We start from the raw sequence: 26,028 nt of genomic DNA on the forward strand, positions 1-26,028 counted from the left end.
TTCAACGAAAATTTACGGATACGCATTCACCATTTAACGTCCCTCTCGATGCTGCTTAATAACCTGCTATTAAATCTTCCGATTATACCAGTCTAGTTATCACGCACCACGCTGATCAAAGATTTTACAGTCCAGTTACTATAGTGACGCGTGTTTGCCTCGCTAATGAACGACTTTCTTTTATCAAGCAACGGAATTATCCACGATTAGTAATGTCGTATAGACAGTCGTTAGCGATTTCGCGGCTACAAATGTCTACAAATTAAACGTTATGGGCTAACAAAGAAAAAGAAAGAAAAAGAAGAAACATATTGGACTATCGTTTCCTAGAGTCTTCGCCAACATTGCGTGTTTATTAAATAATTCTTGTGTAAACTTTCTGGAAATTTCGTTTGTAACTTTTGAAACACACCTACAATACAGGAAGTTGAATGAAACTTTCGGTATTGACAATTGTTGGAAACTCGTGGACCAATTCTAAGAAACATAAAATTTCAAATTTCGAAATATACCAATTTCTTTACGCCACGCGAATTTCAGTGCGCGAAGTCATTTTCGAAGTCTACATTGCAAGACAGAATCTTCAAGTAAAATAAATAAAATATTCTCAATAATTGACAGTAGGCGGAAGTACAATAGTATCGAGTTCAAAGCTCGAGGCGCATGACCAATAAGGAAGTTAATCACCGACATGATATACCATATAGTTGCTCGTATGGTCGTCTAACGATGTTCTAAAAGTGTATGTTTCGCGAAGAGACGATCGTCGTCGTTTCGTGTGGCATAACCGGCGTGTAACGAGCTCGTTAAACATCCTCGAGCATAACCAAACCTGTGGGCTAATCACAGTTGTAAAACTCACTTTCTCAGAGTGGCCAGACGTTCTTCCTGTGCTTTAATGTAGCCGTTTAGCGTGTCGATGAGTACCGCCTCCGTCTCAAGCAGCTCTTCCATATCCGCTAACGCGGTGTAAAGCTCTGCGACGCAGCCATTTTGCAACCACGTGCCCGTAATCGAAATTAGAACGACCACAGCGATTATATTCGACGACATCCTTCCGTTTCTTATTCCCTTTTGGTATTCTGCAATCATAAAACAACGACAAACATAGAGATAAAATGAATAAAAATAAAAAGGATATACAGTGACTTGCGAAAAGTATATTGCTTACTTTCGTCGAATTTTTTTTATAAATTGTTATGCGCGTTATACGAAATTTTGTGATATGTCGTTAGCTTTGTAACGAGATTATGATGCTTTTGATAGTAAAATTTGAAACCAGCCTGGAAAGATATTTAGTAGTTAGAAAACGCTTATTGCAAACGGTATACTCAGTGAAAAATTGATATGTATGGTGAACAGAAGTCTTAATCGTCTTAATTGCGACTTATTAAATATAGTAAATGATTGATTCCTGAAACCTTTTGGTGACATCTTCGACGTGTATGCTTAAGAACAAATATCTTTCAACTTTAATGTATGCACGTTTTCACATTCAATTGAAACGTTACCAATATAATCACTAGATTGCGGATTTCTAGCCAACTACATATTTTTATTAACATAACTATAGAAATGGGAGCTACGTAAAGGTTTATTTCACTCATTAAATCTTATATCATAACAAGTACTTCGTCTCTAACAGTTTTTATATTCTTGCATATTATGTGCATCTCATGGATTTTTTCACCATTTGATTTCCCATAAATACGAAAAGTTCCAAATGTTGTCTATAACGTATACGTAAAAAGTTTGTAGTGTTGGAATACTTCCGTGAGCCACTATATCTACAAATCGGTAATCTTTGTCTACAAATCGGAAGCGGATTACTCTCGCCCCTGCGCTGCCTGCCAGCTTTTCCACCACGCACAGTAGAGTGGGACACTAGAAGGATGGCGACGCGAAGGGAGAAGCGTGTAATCGAAGCAGCATCGGCGATTCGTTTGGCCGATTAATCGTCGCGGATACTCGATCGACTCTCGTTCTCTCTCGTCCCGTTTTCGTTTTCGCCCTATTTTGTCTCCGCTCTCCAATTCTTACCCCGCGTTCACCACTTTCATCTCCTAACGCTGTCGATAGAGCGGCTCACTTTTTCGGATGAAAAAAAGCGACACTAACGAGCACCAAATGAAGATAGATGGCTATCAATTAATCACGCGTACCGAGAAAAAAGAATTTTTTTCGCAGATTGATTCGAACCTTCGTATTTCCGCGTGCTTAACGCGCGCACCTTTCTCACGCTGTTTGTCTAACGCTTCATTTAGGTAACGCAGGTCTGTATAATATTTAGCATTTGACGAAGCCGGCACATCTTATGTCTTTGAAATGATTTATTCGGGAATTTTTAGTTTGATTAAGTCTCTATAACGTTTTCTGATAGTCATAGATTAGCGGCTATAAAAATTATTTGCACGTGTGCCACTGAAGCGTTTCTTTACTATCAGGTTCTGCATTTCATTTTTGTAGTTGTATGAAAGTACTACTATATATAAAGTAAATATACTTGTATTTAAAATTGAAATTTAACATACTTGGGTAATTAACTTACACGTAAATAGGTACAGTGATGTGCAAATACTTTTTGTAGCCACTTGTAGCCATATACCTTTTGCAGATGGATGAGAATATTTTTCAATTTTGTTTTATTCATCGTATTATCTTGTTATTGTATTTGCTGAAAATTGGCATTGGGTTATTACTAAATGATATTTAACAATGAAAATTGGTTCGCGTCTTTTTGTCACGTAAAAACATTTTGGTGCTCCCAATTACTCTTGTCAAATTCCTCTTATTTAATCGTTAATTAATTGATAAAAATGATTCTCGCAACAGACCGATAGCATAATGTAATGCCACTCGATATTTCTTAAGCATTGTACGTAAAAATATATAAAACGCTAAAAGTATGATACTCGTAACATTTTTGAAATTACATTCGTGAAATTATAAATTTACATAAATCCAGTCCACTCGTAGGCAACCAAAACTGCAATCCCAGAGATTTAACTAAAAATCACACGGTGATATCAACTCGGTGGAGAGTTTGACTGCGTAATCGCGATTCATCACGGTTGCCCCGTGATGTTTCAAACTTTCCTTCTGTTCCATTTCTTTCCAACTGGTTTCGTTTCCTCTGCCGCTCGTTTCCAAGTCGTTCGTTAGTAGAGTATCCAGTTTCCACGATGTCTCGAAAAAAGTTAGACGAAACTCTCGTGATTGCATTAGCATTCGAAGTTTTCGAACGAGAATCCACCCCCTCCGCACGCCTATTCGTCGCTGTTAGAGCGAGGCTGCCAGCAGATCCTCTCTTTCGCCATGGAACTTTACCAGGAGAGAGGAGAAGTCTTCCATTTCTGGCCGGGCGCATCTCGTCCGCTGTTTGCCGATTAAGCGAGTGCCGTTTAATTGAACTGAATATGCAAACGTCTTGGTTGAATGGTGATGCTTGTTCGTCGACGTGCCTCGAATCAAACGTGCGATACAAACAGGTGCGCGTGGACGAGCAAGCGAAACGCACTCGACAACTTTTGATAAAGCATTCGCCATGATTGAAATTGATATTGCCATTTGTGCTCTAGGCGCGGCTATAAACCTCTTGCATTTGTCCGAACACGAATGTAATCGCGTTAGCCGAGATAGTGTTTTAACGGAATCGATGGACGTTTATTGGTCTGTTTTGTTTTCTTCGGGGACTCTGCATGTTTTTTCGCTATGTGATGGATCGTCTGGCAAATTGGATATCGATAAAAGTAGGCGTACAGTTTGGACGTTTTTTTCTTCTCAATAATTGTAAAACGAATAGTTCAGTCATTTTTTTGGCAATATAATTAATATAGGTTTTCTTTTCAAGAAAAATGTTACAAAATGGGGAAATTATTTGCTATATCGAAAGATCTTTGTGCTGAAGCATCGGTGATTCTAATAGGATCGTAGAACGTGATAAGTTTTGGTACAATGTCGTTTCGAGACTCTTGCGAGTGGAATTTTTGAACTTCTTCTGCAAATGGGAATTCGTAAAGTGAGAATTATCTGTATTTATTACTCCTTTCGTTCTTCAAATATTCGAAGCTATCGAACCCTTTTACAAAAAGAAACATAAGAAAAGCGATTTTATTCATTCTCGTGAATAGTGTTTAATATCGAACGTTGTAAGTGTATGTGGAAGCTAGGAATACAACGTGGCGGAGGTTCGTCACGAGTGTTTCTTCAGGTTCACTCTTGCTCGTAGGTAACGCGTTAATATGCAAGGTATTCCGTAAGCTTTAAAATTCACTGGGAATACCGCATCAGGAATTCCTTCGACGGCGATTCCTAACTTCTCGCCACGTTCCATGCGTTCCTTAACAAAAACGTCCGAGATAAAAACGACTTACTCGAGACTTATAGTTAGCTCCTCCCTAACCACAAACTCGTTCGCTGTGAATCATTCGACGCTTTATTAACTTGCTAAACGACCCCCACCGAAATTTGCGGGGGACGCCGGAAGCTATTTTAATTAGAAGTGACAGTACGCGTAGTTTCATAAATATTCGATATTTTTTATCCGAAGCGTTTCAAAGTTTTTGATAAAGTTGATGGGGAATTGAAGATTTTATTAATTAATTCTACTCTTCCATCCTTTAAATATTCGAACGTATTGACACTTCCTTTATAGAATTATTATTTGGTTTCTATCACACTTTAGCAAATAAGACGCACATACACAGTTTCTTTCGTTGTGGCTTCACCTTCTTTGAAAAATTGTTCCTTTCTTTCAGGACACTATGAAAGGCAGCTAATTCCGGACGAAATTTTCATTCCAAAAATTAACAAAATATGATTTTTGTCATATTTGTATATCTCTTTATATCTTTTTGAAAACACATAGAAATAATAAATAATTACAGAACTGTACAATAATGCAGATATTTAGAAAATATTCGTCTTTCGCGGAGCGTAAATTCTGGAAAACTTGTCGGTCGCTTCTTAAGCTATCGACCGACGTTTCACCTTTTTTCCCTGGTCCAGAGGGTCGTCAGGCCGATCGCAAATTAAAGAAAAATTCTCTAATCGAGTTTCCCCCAGCGCGTTCGTGTGCTTCATCCCGACACTCCAACTTCTCCGGACTGAGGATTAAAGTTAGGGAACCGAGCGACTTACACCTACCCGATCGCCGATTTATTCAGTCACGCTTCCACAAACTTCCTTCTTCGTCTTTCCGCCCTTTTTACCCGGTCGTTCGTCAGCCACCCCTTTTGTTCCTAGTTCACGGCCACTCGAAAGTTCAAAAGCGGTTGCTCGAGCACGCGAATCGAGTGGCTTCCAAAAACTCAGCGGCAGACAAATTATAAATAAAAATGTCAACTCTACCGATCCTTCATGGAATTGCATTTGTTTTTTTTTTTTTATATATTCATACTTCTTGTATGTCCATTTTTTGGTTGTTTGTATATTAAGCATTTTCGACAAGTTTCTTTCTGAAACCTCGCGCGAGATTTACTTTAGCTGCTTACAGTATTTGTGTAAATAAAAAGTATATCGTTAGAGTAAAGTACAATATTCGGAGAGATGTTTCAGATGTTTTCGTAATTATTAGAAATATGTGCGCGTTTTTTTGTTTCTGTAATATTACTGTAGGCTTTAAAATTGAAATATTGCTATATGTATATTTATTTATTTTTTCGTTTATTATATTTACTATATCGTTTAAGGTATACTCATTTACATGTAATACATTTAGGTATGCACTGAGAGTTGATATTTTTTTATGGAAGTGATAGAGTATTTCTTATTATTTACAAAGAATCATAGTAACATAGATGGGAAAACTAACATCGTTCCAATAAATGAAAATACAGATCTCATCCTTTAACGAGCTTCCATGAGAAGATTGAATTTCGAAAGATGTCCAAGAATATTTAAAATCGAATTTTACTGAATTTCAATTGATCATCATTAAATAATATTTTGTTTCTTTAGTCGTTTAGAACTAAAACGTTTCCGTAATTGTTCTCCATATTTATTATGCAACGATTAAATAATTAAATTAGATAAATAGAATAAATAAGATAAGTCAAGTGTTTTTGAATAAGTATTAAGGTAAATACCCACTATATAGATAATTTGTTCAAATGAAATCGGCAGTCAAAGGGTTTTAAGCGAACTGGTAGCAGCGCAAAAGGGCAGTGAAAGGTTGTTTGGACGTTTTAAAGAGTTTTAACGATCTTTCGAGGACTTTCATTTTGAAACATTTTGTATGTCGACTTTTAGTTGGGAGTTGGAAGAAATTCTCAAGTGTTTTACCTGTGATATTCGACTGATCTTTAAAGTTCGAAGGGAAGGGGTTGTTCTCGCTCGTACTTTTCTCCTTTCGTCGATGATTTCAAAATGATTAGTTGGAAAGTAGTGTCGGTGATTTCGTTGAGAATATTATTGTACAATAAAATCCGATGATAAACAATGGTATCAATTACGGCTGATTTTCGATATTAATATTTAATATTGTAAAAGTGGATGGAGCACCCTTTATTGTGCTTGGAATTACGTAGAGTACCGTTGATACGGGCTGGCTCGTTTCATTGTTCAAAATTGGACAATGAATTTTCTACGTGTGACACGTTCTATTTCAATCAATCGTCCTTCATATTTAAAAATGTAATTTCTACTTATATAGAAAGAAATTATATTTGTACATTAAAGTGGAGAATTAAAAATATCACAAAATAAGCCACTGTAAATGAAGCAGAATTTCGCAAATTTGGGAGCTTAAACATCTTTTACATTCAAAAAGTAAGAAACAATCGGAAGCTGTATCGTTCGAATCGAATTATCGGAACGCAATTGTCTGCTTGCAAATCTTAGTTTTCGTTCTTAACGTAAATGGAGAAAAAATTGGTAAAAAAGAAAGCCCGTAGGACACGAAAAACAAGAAAGACACGAAAATAAAATGAAAGAAAAATCAGGATTCTCCCCTCCATTGTGCGACGCGAAAGAAGAAAGGCGGTTGGCGGAGAAAGTGGCGGCGCGAGGGACCCCCTTAACGTTTTACAAACTTTTGGAAACGGCTCTTCTTCGGTTTCAATGGCCCTTCTCGCCCCTCTTTTCTCTTTTTCTCCTTCCCTCGGATCTTTTTCTTTTTTTATCCGGGGAAAAACGAGGAAAACGATTGTGCGGAACAAAGGGCCGACTCGTTCGCGAGAAACGCGTTTTCGCCTTGGCTGATGGAACGGCAGAAAAGAGAAAAACGAGATTCGCGAACGAACGCGCGCCAACGACCGGAAATCTAATTGTTCCAGCGTAATTCAGCGTGGCAGACCGCGCTTTGACCAGCACTTCCATTTATTCCTGTGACCATCGGTGACTCTGTCGCGGTCGACTCAAAACCGAATCTAATCTTCTTCCCGAACTGTTGTCGAAATCTGATTACCGGAAGCTCGATCCTTTCGACTTGTGTTGTCTTTTATAGTCGTGCCATCTCGGCGACTTCTTGTTAGTTTCGAAAGAAAGGTAGAGTTTTGCCGGAGGCTGGCGAGTCTGCACACAGTTGCGAATCTTTGTGATGTACTTTGAGGTAGATGGAAGAGGTTGCTTTATCAGTAGACTTGACGTACTGATAAAACAACTTTATCAGTAGACTTGATGTAGATTAAATGTCTAGGAATTTATAAAAAATCTGTCCTTTCTTTTGGATGTCCTTTTTTGGGGGGAGGGGGGGGTCGGAAAAAAACCGATTTTTTGAGAATGTTGGTGATTTTCTAGTTGCGAATCATTCTGGTACATTTTGGTGTAGATGAAAGTGGATTTTTATGAATTCAGAGGAATTTTAAGCAGCGTATTGTATCAATTACGCGAGCTTGTCTGTGGTTACTGTGAACGCATTTTCTAATTATTCGCCGTGATGACGAATGCATACATTCGCAAGAATCATTAGCTGTATTTGAGTGTTCTCGTTTTATATGGTTATATATAATTATTTGATCGTCATATACAATGGTATACTTAATATGAATAGATAGCGACAAAGCATTTCATAGTTCCTGTTTTATAGCCTGTCTTTTTCCTCTAATTAAAACTTGAATAATTGTTAGCAAGTTAATTGCAAGTTGAACTAACGACAGCTTGGGGGGACGCTTGTTATATCATTTGGAATTCGCTCGGTGAACAGCCAAAGAGAACTCTTAAGCTGATATTTTAATAAATCTTCCGTTTTTTTTTTCAATTTAATTTTCACATTAAAATTCCATTACATTGCCGCAATTTGTATTCTAATTAAGATAATAATAAATTTAAATAATTCTATCGATGATATATAATAATTAAACAGCGAATATTTATACAAACTCGTATTTATTTTCACACGACTAGAAGAATGGAATGTAAATGAATATTCACAATCATGATTATATTATATTACGTTGAATATTTTTGCGTATTACATGCATTTTGTATGTTGGCGCATTTGAATAAAATTCAAATGAAATGAATGCACGAACATCGAGAGTTTAATAATTATAAATTGGGATTAATAATCGTATAGAGCAGATATTTATGGGAATTCATACCTTTATGAACGTAATTATAAAAGATTTGTGCTTTGAATACATCACTTTTGCATCGCGTGTCCATTTCATATATTTTTCATCCTTCAAATATCTGAAAAATATATAAAAATCCGTAATCCACTAATAATTTGGCACATTATGGTGGAAAAGGTATTCTCAGATCAAGTCGTTCACCGTCCACAATACCTTCCTATCCTTCAAACAATGAAACAATATCGATTTACTGATAAACCTGATTACAAAAATTGTTGATCTAGTGATTCGATTTCCACATTTACGATATAACGATATCTGATAATTTCATCAAATTCCAGTACTGTCTTCTTCAACGAAATGTCCCTTAAAAGTTGCTCGGCTATTTTGAAAATTCTCTGATTCTTCCCTGCTGCGCGAATTTCGTCCGTGGAGACCACCGTGTTCATTTTAACATGGTCTAATTTGCCTCGATCGGCGCTCGATTAGCCGTGGGAAGTTGAATTTCTCGTATCGGCCGGCAATTTGCACAAATTCGCCCGGCGAAATTCATAGAAATTCACGCGGGACGGCCGGAACTAATGGATCCAGTAATACACTCGTAGAAACTCGTGAGCATAAATTAACAGTTTCCCCTGTTTCGAAACCGGCCATTTCTGAAAACTCCCGCCAATCGAAACAGAGTTTCTGCGGATCACCGGCTATCAACTGCAGCCGTACAGTCTACTCATTCGCGAATGGAATCGTTTATTTCGTCCATTGTTCCGAGTTTCTTGGTATATCGGCCATTCGGTAATTTTCGAGACAGACCAATTCACCAGAAGAAAACCTTGTATTACTTTATCCATATTAGGAATTATTTTACCGATAAAACTACCAAGTTGTTACACTCGCTTTAATAGGTGCTAGAATTTTATTAAATTGGTTACAGGATTATACGGATTATTGTGTCTTGTGAAAGTGTTTGAACATTTATTAGAGAAAAATCTCATGTTACATGTTCTATGCGTGTGCTATATGAAACATCTTGAAATATCATTGTTTCGCAGGATCGTACTCGTAAAATTCGAAATCGATAAAAAAAAGAATATATATGGAAGTTTCAAGATATTTATTGCACACATATCTTAATACAAAATTAGTATACAGCATGAATGCATCCTGAACCATCTGAGGCATATAATAAATGTTAAAGATAGTCCCATCGAACACTGACCCTTGTTAATACGATGGAAATTCTCCGTTTAAATACTTTGGTGATTTCCGCGAAATAGGTACTCGTACTAAATACCCGGATTAAATATCTTCGGATTTCTTTCTAATTTAACCGGTACAATCGCGATCAAGTCTCACAACAGTGCCAATGGAGTTTCGAAATCTTTCGTACAACGTACATAACACATAAAAAATATCTACAAGTATTTGAATACTTTCGTGAGCCTGTTTATCATCCCCGTAATCGAGTTCCACTGTCCATTCACTTTCATAGCCACCGTTGCAGCTACAGATTAAATTCGTTTTCCGAAATTCTCCGATCTTCTGGTGACATTCAAAGGGCTACAGATGGTGAAGGACAGGTTGGTATAAGGGTTGAAAGGCGGCATCCGGAAATCTTGCTGAAAGGACGGCGTTAATTAAGCGCCACCCCGGAAGAATAGACGCTCGAGGAATGAAAAAAGAGAGAGAGGGTTGAAACCACTGGCGCAACGGAGAACTAAGGTAAAAAGAGAAGACTGGCCGCGGGAAAGAGACTGGAAGAAAAAGCGGAAGGACCACCACCACCAGAGCAGCCACTATATCGTTAAAGTGTGTAGTGTACAGCGTACAACGTTTGCCACGAGGTAGAAAAAGAGCAGCCAACCTTCGCCTTTGCAGGCCACTTCTCTCAGCTTCCGCTTCCTCTTCCTTCGACGCGCTGGTACACGGAATGCATCGTGATTCTTCCGCGTTCCCAATGCTTGTGCTTTAGTTGGGCGAAGATTCTGAACCTGATTTTCAGTGTAATCGAGGCTGACTGCGAGAATGACAGAAAAGAATGTTAGAGAGTTTGACTTGGTATTTGGTAGATCGTCGCTTGCTTGTTATTTTGGCTTTGGTTTTCAGTTTTATTGAAATTGACGGCGACGAATTAGATGGATCTCTTGGGGTTGATACTGATATATAAATAATTCTTATCTGTTATTTGGTTTTCGATTATCGATTATTTGATTTGCGACGTGAGCGTATTTTGGACTTTGAATGGGTACGAGGTGGAGCGCTTTTATCGTTGTTCTGGATCTAATTTTGTAGACGAGGGTAATGAAAGAAATCGAAGGATTTGCTGGAGTTATAATTGATATACTATTGATCGCTGTTTGGTTATTATTTCGGTTGTAGATTTAATCGCAACTGGACGGTACATGACATTGTTTCATTCTTATTTTGAATTGTCTCAGACGTGATGTAAGAGACTAAAATATTACTTGGTATTAGAACGTTTGGATCAGATACGTGGCAATTCGAAACTCTGATAAGATCGTAAACCACCATACGTCTCCCATGACAAGAATCAGAAAAGACTAGCCCTTTGACGATTGAACCGAAAAATTCAAAATTGACGGTAGCCGGTCCTCCGACGGTCGAAATATCGAGTAGAAAGTTTCCAGCAACAAATTGTCGTTGGCCCTCTCAAAGGGACCACTCGTCGAACCGTGAACGAGCATTGTTTCCGACCATTCCTCGTTCCCCAGGAACGATGGAAAAGAGAAACAGCAAATGCCATGGCGCGAGCACAACTAAAAAAAAAAAAAAAAAAAAGAATAAAAGAAGAAAAAAAGGTAAAAGAACACCATATAACGGTCTTTTATTCGACATTTTTCTATTTCGTCGAATATGTGCGTCTCAAAAAGGGATAGCAAAGGAAACAAGAGGAAAAAATCAGTGGAAATAGCAACGCGTTCAAAAATCGTAGCTCAAAGGCAGTGTATTTGCGTCGAGAAAAAGAGAATAGCTAGAGAGACGGAAGAGACGAGAATAGAGAAACAGAAGGAGAGGAAAGTCGATCAAGGCTGGATTTCAACGAGTCCAGTAACTTTCGTCGCGTATGCACGTGGTCACGTTCAATTTACCTCGAACCTGGCGTGGTGCGCCTCGATTACGAAACGGCCGGAAGCTAATTTGCGGTCACGCGTAATTAGTGTCGTCGGGGATGGGAAAAATGGATGAAAGAGCCCCGACGCTGGTTACACCGGGTTAAAAGACCGAACTACCGCCCGGAAACTCTCCACCTTCTCTAATTTTCCCTCGACGAAGGAGACGATCGACTTTGCATCACCTATCAGCTCAAAGTTTGCAGGTTGCTTGGTGACCGTGCCATTTTGACTACGGTTAAGCTTTAAAGCTGATGTATCGATATTTCTAAAATGGACGATGTACTATTTTCATTTGCTTTGTGATATGCTGACCGGGTACGTTACATTCTATGAGAATACGCGACAATTATTAGGTTGTCCGAAAAGTTTCTTTCGCTTTATCAGGAAATCACAGGATCGCTTTATCAGGACGCACAACGTTTTTTGTTTTATGTTATTTTGTTTAATTACATACGATCCATTTTTTTCTGCTGAGATAAACACCGTGACATTTCACAAATTTGGTTTCACGTTTGTATGAAGGTGCGCTGTTGTAAAAAACACGTTTGCGAAAGAAAGACACTTTCCGGACAACCTACTAATTCGGAAGATGATACGCATCGTAAAGATTTTTGAATATAACAATAAATAATATAATGATAAAAGATTTTAAATGTTCGTATTGCTGATTGCAAAATCTTCGAGTTTATAAAAGAGGCGACGAATGACGAAGAAGTTTATCAAAATCGCTACAATAAATAAGTCAGCGAATCGATACATAAAATAGAGAAACGATAGATCACACAACGGAGTTCTGTTTCTAAGAATACAAAGATATAAATAGCGTGGATTTCAATAATTTCCTTCGAAAAAGAAAAGAAGGAAAATTGGCGAGGAAGAAGCACATTTCCATCGGGACTCTTGGTAATTATTTTCAGTGAGTTGGCGTTAGGTGGCTGAAGATCGCGAAGGGTCGGAAGCGGAAAGAGGAAGAAAATGGGGTAGCCGCTGGTAGAAAATGGGAGTGACGACGGTAAAAAGTTTGGAAAGTCGAGGTTAACGAGTTCGAACAAGCGGAATTGGATGACACGGGCAAACGATGGACGAAGAAAGCCGGAGGAAAACACAGAGGCCACAGGCGAAAAGAGAGAGCCAAGGGGCGAGAAAGAGAGACGAATGGATCATCCGTCCTGAATTAAATTGGCCGCGGGAAAAATGCTCGTGAAACCGTGAAATTACCATTTTGAGGCTCGCGCCCGGCTTCAAAGCCATCTTTTCGCACGATCTGACAACGAACCATCCCAAATCCATTCCAACGTATCGATGACGTTCGTGTCTTTTCTATTATCGCCGTCAGCTCTTCGAACATCGTGTCAACGATGTGTCTAGAATTAAGAATATTAAGTTCTTGCCTTTTCAGCTGATCGACAAGCTCAAATAATTCCACGTTGCTTTCGAAAAAGATTGACACGTGAAAGTGTTTGAAAATGAGTTTGAAGAGGCGTGCGAAGATTAATGGACTGGGGTTTAGACACAAAGAAAACTGACTTTGTCACGCGAATACAAAGTTACAATAACTCATTCAATTTCTACTGTAGTATCATACGAATAACACGTCGATCTATCGTGTTTCAAATTTTCTATCGCGTATATGTTCGATTATTCTTGCGAGCTACTGTTTCATGCAGCTTCTATGCATATTGCATATTTTTTCAGACTCGTTTCAAATTTTACCAATATAATTATGGTTACCATGCATCGTTACAGTGGCAACGAAATTTCAAGACGTTTTGTATTACATACACGACGTATTTTCAAATAGTTTCATGTCTCAGTGAATACGTACATAATGCTATGTACGTATATAGATATATTAAAAAAAGAATAGTTCTCAAATTGGAAAGAGAAATTACTTTTATAGTGTTTGAGAGAAAATACAGGATACAACTAGGCATCACGTAGAAGGAATAAAGAAGGAACAGAAGGAAGCAGGACTTTTAACAAACTACCGTCTCCGCTTAAAATTTCGCGTGGAACTTTCAATGCAAGAAGCTCCATCCTCTACTCCTCCTTGCTCGCTTTTTCCTTCAAACTACTAGTCTCGTTGAATTGTTAAAGCGACAAAGAGATTAAGTGCACGGACGCTTAGCTCACAGTCAATTTGAATCTAATGTTTCTTCGGCTCGCGATTTAATTTCCTCTCTCCTATCCTGATTCCTTCTTTCTCGCTCCACAACTCTGTTTTATTATTTGGAAATTCTTTTTTTTCTATACTCTTGGAATATTTCCATTTCTGTGCATACTACGCTTTTTGTAGGCGCTATACAATATAATATAATAATGTATAATAATAGAACCATGAAATAATATAATAATATATAATACAATAATAACAGACAAAAATATATAAAAGAATGTACACAAAGTTTAGAAAATATTTGTAAGATTAAACATCGTAACTTTATATTTAAATCAATTGTATTCGTCGGTGATAATTATTTTCGACAAATTACTCTGGTTTCAACGAAAATACTCCGCCAAGTTAGCAAATCGTATTGAGGTACGTCAATTAAGAAGATAGGAATTGATTTGAACTTTTCTCGAAAATTCCAGCCGTTTTAGGACTTTTCTGACTTGAAATAATTCCTAGCTGTTCGAACAATTAAGGGACTCTTTGCGTACATTGCGCAATAGAGCGTCATGTACGAAATGCAATCTCTTTGAAAGACTCTTTAATCCGCGACGAAGTGTAGAATCGATTTAATTAGTCGAGAGAGGTTTCGACGGTGAGCGAGAATAATACGGGTGCTCGAAGTATCGAGTAGAACTCGTGACGAGGAAGAAAAAAAGAAAATGAACGAGCGGAGGAGATTCTCCTCTAGCCTTTCGTTAATGTCCTCTTGTTAAACACCACGTGCTCTAATTTTCATCGTACGATACTTATTTTCCGCTTTTTAATTTCGAAAACTTTTATGCATTTTATAAACGTTCCACTTTGTGAATAGCGTTCCCTTATTTCTAAACCAATTTCAATATTCATACACGTACTCAACATTTGTTTGATAGAGCAGTTCTAAAATATTGGAATAAAAGGTTCGGAATGATTTTCACGTGAACTACATATATACGGAACCATCCTTAAGCAGATGAATTTTTATGAACGAAAAACCTACGTATCTTTTATACTAACAGTTCGGTTATTCTCTGCAGCGAAAAATATTGGATTATAAAAACGTTCGGTCTCGGAACAAACACGACGTAAACGATAACCATCGTTGCTTGATCTCTACCAAACATGGGAAGAGCGCGTACAATTCAGATGCAAGGCTGTTTCTCGGTTTCTACAAAACGAGCATACGCTATTTTTTCCGGAAACTAAGCCATACAACAGAGAAAACCTCATCAAAATCAGTTCAGTAGTTTCTACGTGACGCGAGTACAAATAGATTGACAAAAATTCGAAATATTAGTTTTTTCAACTCCATAGCGTACGAGCTGCTCCTGCATGACAGTTTCATTCTTTTTTATTCAATGTATAGACGCAACTCTTTTACTGTTTGTCATATGTATAGATTTTCAAATTTTCTTTATCAACAATGTTCAAATATGTCTGACATTTAAGAGCTCCAGGCTCTTCTTTTCGTAATAAGGAACCGAAGAAACATTCCATTTTCTTTATTAACAGTTTTCAAATATTCCTGATGCTACAAGGTTTTAGGATCTTTTTTTATAAGTTGAAACTCCAGAAACCTTGCAGTTCCTCATGTAGAAAATGTCGCAAGAAACCATACAATTTCGATATCGCATTAAATTTTGGGGCAGCCAGAGGCAGGATGCCTCTTAAATGTCATGGTGCTCTTTCGAAGGAATATTGGTAATATCCTGTAATACCAGTATCGCTGTGCTCTCTGACGAAGTTAGATATAATACCAATGAAACGTCACACACCCTCAAACGATATGAATCGTAATCGTGCCTAAGAGCATTCGATTCTATGCCATAGCGAAGTGTTTAGATCAAAGGCTTTGTGTCCACGAATCGATCTTCTATACTTTATCGTGTAATTCCTCAAAAGACAATTTCAGTTCCCTGTACCTTTGAATATTAATCATTTGCCTTACAATTACCATCCGAACGAGGGGTATTGCAATATGACTGGATTTCCAGTTCGCAGCTTAAGCAAACGTGCTGGGATTCTTTCAATTTGTCATTGTTAACGTAACTTATGGTCTTTCCATTTTGTTCGTATCAGCTATTTACAACTCGAGCCTACTGTATCACTGTATTATCAAAGATTTGCTCAATTTTTCAGAATTAACTGTTCGCGTCACTTACTATTATTCTAAATTCATGACAATCAATTTTACGATTTTCTCATTTTGCTCGAAAGGGATAAGCTTTAAACCGTTTTATATAATTCTATTTCATTGACGTATTTATTTGTCTATTTATAACATGTGTTTATTTCCTGTTTTGAACTTTTACATTTTGTAGGAGAATGATAAACTTTGGACTGTTTTATATTTCATTTATTTATTTCAGAAACCATTTAATCCTTAATACGTGATACATAACAAGAAGATGACGAGTGCTAAAGCATTCTCAAATTTATATCAGATAAAATTAAATTATTATTGCAATATTGTATTGAATTAGTATTGTATTAATATTGTAACTAAACTTCGCCTGGAATATTACGAATTACCTTTCAAATGTAAGTATATAACTTCCATATACGTTTTTAGATTCGTTTAAATTTTCACCGATATAATTACGTCAGTCGTGTCTCGTTACAGTGATAATAAAATTGAGAAATAACTTGTATAATATATTCTATGACTTGCGTAATATATTCATAAAAAGTTTCTGTCAAACATTGAAGTATTCTCACGAGCCATGGAATATTAAGAAACATTCGTTACGATTATCTTGTGCAAATCTGTCAGAATTATTCATTATTGAATAGCGTGTTAAGTAAAGAGGGAAGAAAAACCAAATTTTTCGCAATTCTTTCCATGGCCCTGAGAATTTCATTTTGCCCTTTTTTCATTCCATCGTTTGCGTATAAATTACGATGAAAGTCGACGAACAAATTATCGGACATTGATAGAGTCAATATAGAAGTTCGAGCCGAGCCACTTGCCTCGAGTTGTTCGAACGCAATGAAACAAGCTGTGGCCCTTCCTCGAGGAAGAAGAGTTCAACAGCTTGGCTAAAACCCTACTCTATATTCCGTGGTTTACGCGTCGTCATAAAAAACTTCATCGTCGAGGGACGTTGACTTTTCACAAGTCGCAATTTCCAGAGATCGAAGGTTCATTCTAACGTGGATCCCTTCTACGAACAAAGTATATTATACAAATAGGGAAGAACAGTTCGTGAAAAAAGAGAACTCGAGTCACTTTTTATCATTTCCTTTTTACAGTTCAACAAAATTTGATTCTTTCTTTTTCTTTGAATTTTCACCTTTAAAAGTTATCACCAGTGATGGTTTAATATCTTTTGTAAATTAAAAAATCAATAAAGTTAAACCAAAGAATCTGTTAACGGAGATTGATCGAAAACATTTGTAATCTTAAAATTAAAAGTTAATAAAGACAAATCGATTTGAAACACGCGGAATTTTTCGAATAAAGTGCAATAAAATTTATTTTGAATAAAAATGACGCATTAGAACGTAGATAAAGGAAATAAAAAAATCGCCATGTCCAAAAGATTAGAATTCCAAGTGGAACGAGTTAATTGTTTAAAAGACAGGATTCTAATTTCTATGATCTGAACGTCTTTTTTTCGGATAATTTTGATTCCTTGCGTCGATAATTTGCAAGCATGAAACTTTCCTTTCTTTCTAAATTAACTAAATTACCAACGAAGTAACAGACGAAATGAAATCAGTATGGGTAGTTCTGGTTTCTGATTAAAGCCAGGAGAAATTCCAATTTTCATGATTGGAAAATTTGGCTTCGGTGGTTTATGGACGGTGAAACCGAACGAATCGATCGATCGACCAAGATTCTACGTACGATTCACAGGATTTTACGAAACAGAGGGAGAAAAGAAAAGGAAAAAATAGCTGGTTGTAAAATAAATAACTCTGTCGGTTTCGCGAATCGTAAATCTGACCGCTTGGAACGGCTCTGTTTCGCCTTTCTGACTACCGTCATTTTTCCCTTCGTTCGCAAAATTTACAAGCTTTTTCAAAATTCCAAAGATTTCGTCTCGTATAGTTATCAGAAATTTTACAAAATTCGAGATTTCTATACAGTCTTTCAGTTAAATAAAATAATCGTATTACATTTTACGAGTATTTTCAAGCTACTTAACTTATTTGATTTTATTTAATTCAATCGTAAAATATATGGAAACATTACTCGAAGAGACTTCTAACAATTTTTAGAAATTCAAATTTGCATAAAATATTGAAATCACGTTAAACGATTTTCTTATTATATGCCTTTTCTTGTAATTCTTTACTTATCATTTTCTTTTATTTATTACGTTTCATAATTCAACGGATAAGTACAAGAAATATCTTTCTTCTGTCTTCCTAACGATCTGTAAACTCAACAATTCTAGAAATTTTAATCTTCTATTTTGATAAAATATTTAAAACAAAATTATTGTAATTCTTAGAATTCTTCGATTAATTTCTTCACACGCTCGTCTGTCTTCAGAATATTACGTACGCTTGTTTGCGTAGAATTTGACGACACAGTCCGCTAGTAAAACAAGTCTTATTAATCTGTTTAAACGTTCCTTCAAACAGTGACTTATTACTTATCCGAAAACGGTAGAACGATTCATTTGAAAACGTCGACGGAGTTAAGAGCGACATTACGAGCGTCCGCACTTTTTGCTCCGAGCAGTCCGCTGCGCTCGAAACGGAGATACGTTAAATATTTCCGTTGGTTAATAGAATTTGCGTGAAGGGAGACCGACAGCGGGGCCAAAGGCAAACAGGAATTTCTCATTTTGCGGCCAGCTCGTGTAATCCGTCGCGCAGAAGCGAATTTCACCGGGCCAACTTGTTTTTATTCCAGCAGAAACACCGAACGTTTCTAGATTCTTGCAAATTTCTACTTAATCATCCCGCACAACTGAAAATTTACTCGGAAAAATTCTACCCCTATCAAAATTTGTAATCTTCTATGCCTCGAACTTTCCTATTTATTTTCCGCCAGAATTATAAATCTCTGATCATTTTCGGCTTTCCTACAAGTGCGCGTGTCTTCGTAGAATTTTTAGCGAGGATTCGGAACAAATAGCGTAGAAAATAATTATTTTTCCATCGTCGTAAGATTTCCTCATTTTGTGATATCAGATACAAAAAATACATAACCTGGACGTGTCGTAACAAATTTTAATAATCATCGTTGTACCAGCTTCTTTAAAGCGAATAAAAAGTTACGGCAGAGAATGGGAACGAATAAAACTGCATAGTATCATGAGGAAACTAATAAACTTTTCTATTTCAAGCTCTCGGTAATAGTGGGCAACAAAATATATCTGAAACTTTGAAGTACAAAATGACGTAAAGCAAATATTTTTACGGTGCAGGTAATTTTGAGCAGCGGTATTTACCTTCGCCATATTGTAGTATCGTAAATATAATAAAAATTGGTTTATTAATAATAATAAGTGGATTAAACAGAAAACAATGGTTATTTAACATGAGCTAATCGTAACAACGTATTATAATTAATTAACAGTCGTCAACACAGATTCAACTCTCTCTCAACAACGCTAACAACACTATCTCGACAACGCAATCCGCACTCTCTGGCTTCTCAACTCATACTGCTGTTAATTCGTTTATGTCCCTTAGCAACCTTTTGTCTTTTGTCTTAGCCTCATATCTTTTGTTTAAGCCCCATTCAGCAGCACACGTTCAGCAACCGCTTGTTTATAATTCGCATGACACCCCCCTAGGCCCCTCGTCCACGATACTACAATATAAGATTATAAAGCAAATAGATAATAAAATTATGTTCTCTTACGATCTCTAATCAGACACAAAAGTCACAGCATTAGGAGCAACCGTACCTGGTAAATATCAATTCTATGCCTTAAAATTTACTTGCAGTAGCTACAGGTGGGACTTCTACGATCATAATCAAGAAATTCACGGTGTATCCAAATTTCACACACGAAACACTGCATCCACTGTTCTCCTGTTTTGTCTTCGCTGTAATTCACAATTGCGGAAGAGATAATTCACTATTGTATAATCCTTCTCAGTAGGTTTTCCTTTAGTATTTCCGAATTAGCACCATAGCGTTAAAACATGAAATATCACGTCACGTTTTATATTCTCGAAATGTTCGTAAAATTGACACGAAACCAGTATGCAAATGTGTGGATTAAACGATTTACTCTAGAGTTTTCACATATTTTAACCATGATTGCAACGACTGAATATTCGCTGGCAAACTTCTACAAATGGACGTTCTTTTACTCTGCAGATTGAGTCGGAAATGTCAAAATTACGGTTCGTCCGCAAATGTCATTGGTACAGAATTCTAAATACTCCTGCATTTTCCTATATTTGACAGTTTTCACGAGTCTCTCTCTCTCTCTCTCTTTCTTTCTCATGCTACGCTATGAAGGGATTAAAATTGCAGCGGTGAATATTAACACGTTGAATGATCGCAAATTCCTTTCTAGTCGATAGACGCTGTCGACTAAAAAAATTCTAACGCAGACAAATTACGTAGTGATACGGAAAACGCGCTAATCAGTGATTAATATTTTTCGATATGATATTTTAGAAAAATTCAATAGGTTATACTGTACTATTCTATATCGAAATATTTCAATTCGTAGAGTCAGCCAAGGTAAAACGTGTGTATAAATCTCGAGAAGAATCAACTTATCGAAGAAAGAATTAATATTTTGCTATCAAAAACAATTGTGATAAAAAAAGGCGACAAAAAAGGAAAAGAATTGGAAAGGCCGCATAAACGAGGATATTTTTCGAAAATGCGAAAAAAGGATAGAGAATTGCGATCGCAAAAAACATTCGCAAATATTTTCGCGCCGAATCGGTAGCCGCGTTGCCCGCTTAAATCATTATTTCCGGTTCCCTTTCCGTTTGGGTAGCGCGTGCAGTCTGAGTAAATCATGTGCTCGAAACGCAGTGTCTGGAAAATGTAAGCGAAAGAGGTGGGGAGGTGAACGAGAAATGACAAAAAAGAAGGAACCAACGGGGGAACCAAGCTTGGAAATGGAAGTGGAATGGATGACTGTGAAAGCGAAGAGAGGAAAGAGCGACGAAATGAAGTGGTTGGAAGAGGGAGAGTAATTAAAAATGGGAAATAAAGTCGGAGGAAGGATAAGAGTGGAAATGGCGTTGTTTCGTAACGAAATTGTGAGATCTTTTCCGTAGAAACGTCGTTCGCTAGAGTTTTCGTAAATTTTCGAAAATCTGAGCAGTAGCAAGGATTTGACAAATTTTTGTTTGCATTGGATTTGCTTGAAAATAGGGAGAAAAATAGACAGACGATGGATTGAAATACAGTGTGTTTTAATAGCAGTTGATTTTGCCTAATTATTTTCGTATTAGAAGAAACATTCGACTTTTCACGAAAATTGAAAGAATGTAGCGCGTCATCGTTCTTGTGTATCAGAAATCGACTCGAATAATACCACGTAAATAATAACATACATACTCTTGGTGTTTGATAAAATCAATTTAAACAACTTAATACGATCGAACTTGGTTACGAATAGAGTTTTACTGCGTTCGCAAAGAAAGAAGAAAAGAGCAGCAAGGATGAAAATACTTTTGTCAAATGTTACATTCGGAGAATTACATTCGAAGTTTGTCTAAATTATCCGCAATGGAAGGAATTAGTAAAAATCAAACCAATAATTAAAAACAGGAAATTTGAACTATCAAACAGGATAGGAAGTTCAAACTATTGAACAGGAAATATCAACTATCAAATTATTCGTGAATTAAAGGAAAATCCTTTGCAACATTTCCAAAGCTCCCTTCGTGAAATTCCACGAAAGAACAATTCCATCGAGTGCCATCGTGGTGGTACATCGTAACACGATTCACCCTTTAACTGGCATCATTAACTGGTAGCGAAAGTTTCGTCAAGTTCGTCGAGCTTTTAATACATTCCGTGGGCTGCCGAAAGCTGCGGTGTCCGCGGTCATTCGCGAGTTTCCCGTAAACAGTTCCCAACCGGAGCCGCATATCAGCCAGTAATTAAACTTAAACTTCTTGCAAAGTGATAGCGGCCTGTACTCCTGTCTATGCACTAATGTACGCGGCTGTGTGTGTTCTAGATACTAGACGTATCAGTGTGTATCACCTCTGAAAGTTTTTGCCTGTTTAGCCGTTGGTTTCGGTTCGTTTAGCATCGATAACGAAGGGAAACTTACTTATTTATTTATCTCGTTCATTAAGGGCTATACTATTAGATGCGTAATGAAACGAGATGAAAAGGGAAGAAAAAGGAAAAAGGAGGGCGTTGATTTCGCAGCACAGTATTTACTAAGAATATAACGAATCTATGTAAAATAGAAAATAAAATAAACAGAGGGAACACCGGTTCTGCAATAGAATAATTATTATACGCGTGAACGTAAATGAATCAAACTCTTTTCATTCTAACGGAACGTGTTCTATTGAAAATTGTCCTTTTCGAGATAACCAAATTTTTAAAAGAGATTCCTTTCACGTGTTAACGATTTGATTATATCAGTCTTGAAATTAGAAGAAAATTAGAGAATTCAATGAAAAGAAAACACGATTGGATCGGAAATGGTTCAAGTAGAGCAACAGAGTTAAACTGGTTGGAAAGTTTCCACTTGTTCTTGCGTTTCCTAGAAATTTGTCTTGCAATTAACGGGACATCCTTGAACTGGTACGTCGCTCCTCTGATCTCGTAATCTCTAGACTCTAGACTAGTTGCAGATGTTGGGAAGTTTCGCTTGAGCTGGATTTCCCACTTTTGGCGAAGACTGTTCTAGTTAGGTACTATCCGAAATTTTTTAATATAGTGAAATATTTCAAGATTTATATTTCATTTATTTTATCGAATGATATTTAAGAACAAGTAAAGCAAAGAATCCAGAGATTTTTAAACTCTTCGTACAAGATATAATTGCCAGATAGATTCGGATTAACAAAGTAAAATCAATACAAGTCTTGTAAGAATTGTATAATGAAAAAATTGTACGATCTAAAATCAACAAGAGAAGCAAAAGCCATAAAAACAACCCTGGTTGTACTCCTGAGGGAGAATCCGCGGATATCTGCGGGGCAATCGTAATAAAAATCAGAAGTCTAATCCTCGACAAAAATCCCAACATTAAAAAGCCGCTATAAAATAAGCAAGAGCAGATAAAGCCACAAAGAAGATTTCCGATAGATGTTGGATCTTGTACAGGAAGAAACTTTCAGTTCTTGTACACGAAGAAATTTAAAGTTTAATCCTCCTTCAATCAGAATTCTACCATTAAAAAACCACGTAATTTAAAACCAACAAGAAGAACGAAAGGAACATCTCTGAAAATCTGAAAATAGTCCAATTGTTTCTAGAGAGAAATTATCCATCGAATAATATCTGTTTCGAATATCGCAGTTCAAATAAAAAGTCTAATTTCCAGCATGAATTCTAGCATTGAAAAGTCTTAGAGTGTAAATCGAACGCAAAGAATCGAAACCACGAGGAATACTCCTAATAACACTGCAATTCCCCGCAGACATAAACTATCCCTGGAATCGATGTCTGCGCGAGGATTGTAACAGAAACCAAAAGTCTAATCCTCAGGAATTCCACCGTGAAAAGTCCATACAGTCTAAACCGACAAAGGAAATTCCCAATAGTCGTCGAATCCTCGACAGGAAGAGAGGAGGCTAGACCTCGAGTCGACGTCTGCACGACGGTTGCAATAAAAATCACGGGACAAAGGGGATGGCGGCGATTTTTGCGTTCAGTAAGCCGCTCCCGGGAGCATCGCCGTTTCCTTTTTTCAATCCATATTTCGCGTTCCGCGGTGGAAGGGTCGCGAGACGTAGGGAAAAAGCCTACGCGAGAGAGGATAGAGGGGAAAAATGGGATACTGGCTGGAACACAGAGAGAAAGAGAGAGAGACAGAGAGGAGGTTTGAAACGGAGCCGACGTTTTCCCGATCCCGTGTATCGGCTGCTACCTTCGTTCGCTGAAACAATCGTCGAAAACTTGGAACGACAATGCGAATCGTGCCTTCAACCGCCCACGCAACGAACGAACAATCGCACCGCTGGTTTGTTTCTCTGTGGCTTCGCTTTCCACCTCCTTTGTTCCGCCCACCCCCTTTTGTTCTCCGCTCGTCGACGTTGCGTCCTGTTGTCTTTTTCTCTTCTACTTCTTTTTTTTTCTATTCTTCCTCCTTCTGTTTTGTTTTGTTTCTGTTCTGGCTGGATTCTTGCTTTGAAAGGAAACGAACATCGAATTAAATCGCACGTACACGTCGTGCATTACCACCGAAGTAAGAGGAAATAAAATCACGAACATCGTTCAAACGGCTGGTTTGTGCCAGTTTGTTGATACGTTGCGTTCTTTTCGACGATCGCGCAATTTCGCGAGCGATTAAGCCTCCTATTGTGCACGGATTTATACGTTTTACTGCGCGGTATAATTAGATAATGCTTTTTATTCCTTCAATTCTTTTCAAATCAGATTCATCGAGTTTGCGGGGGTTTGGTTGAAAATGAGTACAATGGAAGAATTTAGTTAGACAATGTTTTTGTTCGAAGGTAGTTTCCGTGGATATAACTAAGTCGAGAAACTTGCGTTCGAAGTTGGAACAAAGTTTCTGCTCTTCTCTTTTCTTATAATTGTCAGAGGTACGAAGTACAGAGATATTTCTATATTGTTAAAGATCTGATCGTAAGAATAGAAAGTTCATAGAATATTTCAGGCATAATACTTTGACGTGTTCTTATAATAAAAAATATCGTTATGACGATCATCGAATTCTATTCCACTATTCTATTATTTTATATTATACTTTAATATTTCAGAAATTATTTTATTAATTAAAATGCTGCTTTACTATGTTCTCCATCCTCTATATGATAACAGTTTTAATCCAACTATTATTTTTGGTATACACTGTCTATAAACTACTTATTAGCAAAAGCGTAATTTTATTTTATTTTGGCGCCAAACGTCTATTTCTCCATCCTCTTCATAATTTTCAATATATTGCTCGTCATCGCATTAAAAATACTAAAGGATATTCAATTGTTCTTTGTCTTAGCAGTTATACTACTAATTTCTACAGAACTGCAACCGTATTTCTGAACCTAACGATTTCTTCTCATCTTTGCTTTATATCAAAATATCCCTGTGCGTTTCATAAAGCGACATTAAAATATGAAAATCGACAGAGATGTACCTGTCACGTTTTCTCTTGTGATCTTACACTTTGCTTTTACTTCAGAAATATACCTGATATTCCTTATAAACCTGGAATGCCAGAAGGTCTCGCAAAATAGTCCATATTACGCGAAGATGTCTCATAAATAAATCCGAGTAACGACGCTGTACATATATTATACCTTTCAGAAAGTTGTACTAAAAAGGACCCCCACTTACCGTGAAAAATTGAAAAAGATTTCTCGGTGCAGGAAGATATTTGCTTAGAACTCGACCCTTGTAATTTCCCCTTTACCAACGAAAATGATAGCTGTACACGTTCTTGCCTCGCGTTTGGAGATATTCATGTCGTGTAGTGCTATACACACATACCGGGAGTACGATCATGAAAAGGTATTTCGTAGTCCTACGAATTTGTGTAAAAGGAACATATCCCGAACCGAAAAGAAGAGAACGTAGGAGGAGTCTTGTTCGAGAGTGTAGAACTCTCGACTTCCGCGAAAAGGGCCAGAGTTCGAATCCCCTGCTGCGGAAAATGTTTTCTGTCGGAGGAAACGCTTGGGATTTGCTACAAATGAACTTTGCCCGGCTGCGACTGGTGATTTTTGTCGAACTAAGAAACGATAACCCTATGATTGGAAAACAAACGAAAAGAGGAGAATGAATGAAATGAAAATGTGTAGAATTTTGAATACTCTCGCTTTGGAACTTGGCAAGCAAAAGCAGCGAAAGATATAAAATTTTCGACAGCGACGAGGAAATATATAAAAGAGAACAAAAGCGTAAAATTGCAGAAAAGTTCACGGAGAAAATAAAAATCGTATCGACGAGAAACGAAAGCTTCCCTTTCCTTGTAGCTGCACGGTAGTCGTTAAGATTGGAGAAAAATGTAGGAGAGTGACGCTAAAATTCCGAATAAAAGAAAATTCACAGAAGAATGCCAAACAAGAGAAAAATAAACTAGAGAATATAAAAATAAAGAAGGAAATGAATACCGAAAGCCACCGCAATATCCTGCTTACGAAT

At 37.1% G+C, this 26,028-nt stretch overlaps 1 protein-coding gene across 5 annotated transcripts in view; it reads right to left on the minus strand.

Annotated features, from left to right (window-relative positions):
- Positions 1-26,028, minus strand: part of PH4alphaEFB (prolyl 4-hydroxylase subunit alpha-1) — a 378,836-nt gene that overhangs the window by 55,898 nt on the left and 296,910 nt on the right. For 4 of the 5 annotated variants that reach the window (XM_076622260.1, XM_076622259.1, XM_033336047.2 and 1 more), the window contains one exon: positions 863-1,082. In XM_076622260.1, coding sequence (XP_076478375.1) covers positions 863-1,053 — 191 coding nt within the window. In that variant the 5' untranslated portion in view covers positions 1,054-1,082. Of the gene's footprint in view, positions 1-862; positions 1,083-10,374; positions 10,496-26,028 lie in introns of those variants that run through there. The other variant, XM_076622261.1, reaches the window with a different exon arrangement.

The sequence above is a fragment of the Bombus vancouverensis genome, chromosome 10 (genome assembly GCF_051014615.1).
Source record: "Bombus vancouverensis nearcticus chromosome 10, iyBomVanc1_principal, whole genome shotgun sequence".
In the NCBI taxonomy this organism is placed as follows: Eukaryota; Metazoa; Arthropoda; class Insecta; order Hymenoptera; family Apidae; genus Bombus; species Bombus vancouverensis.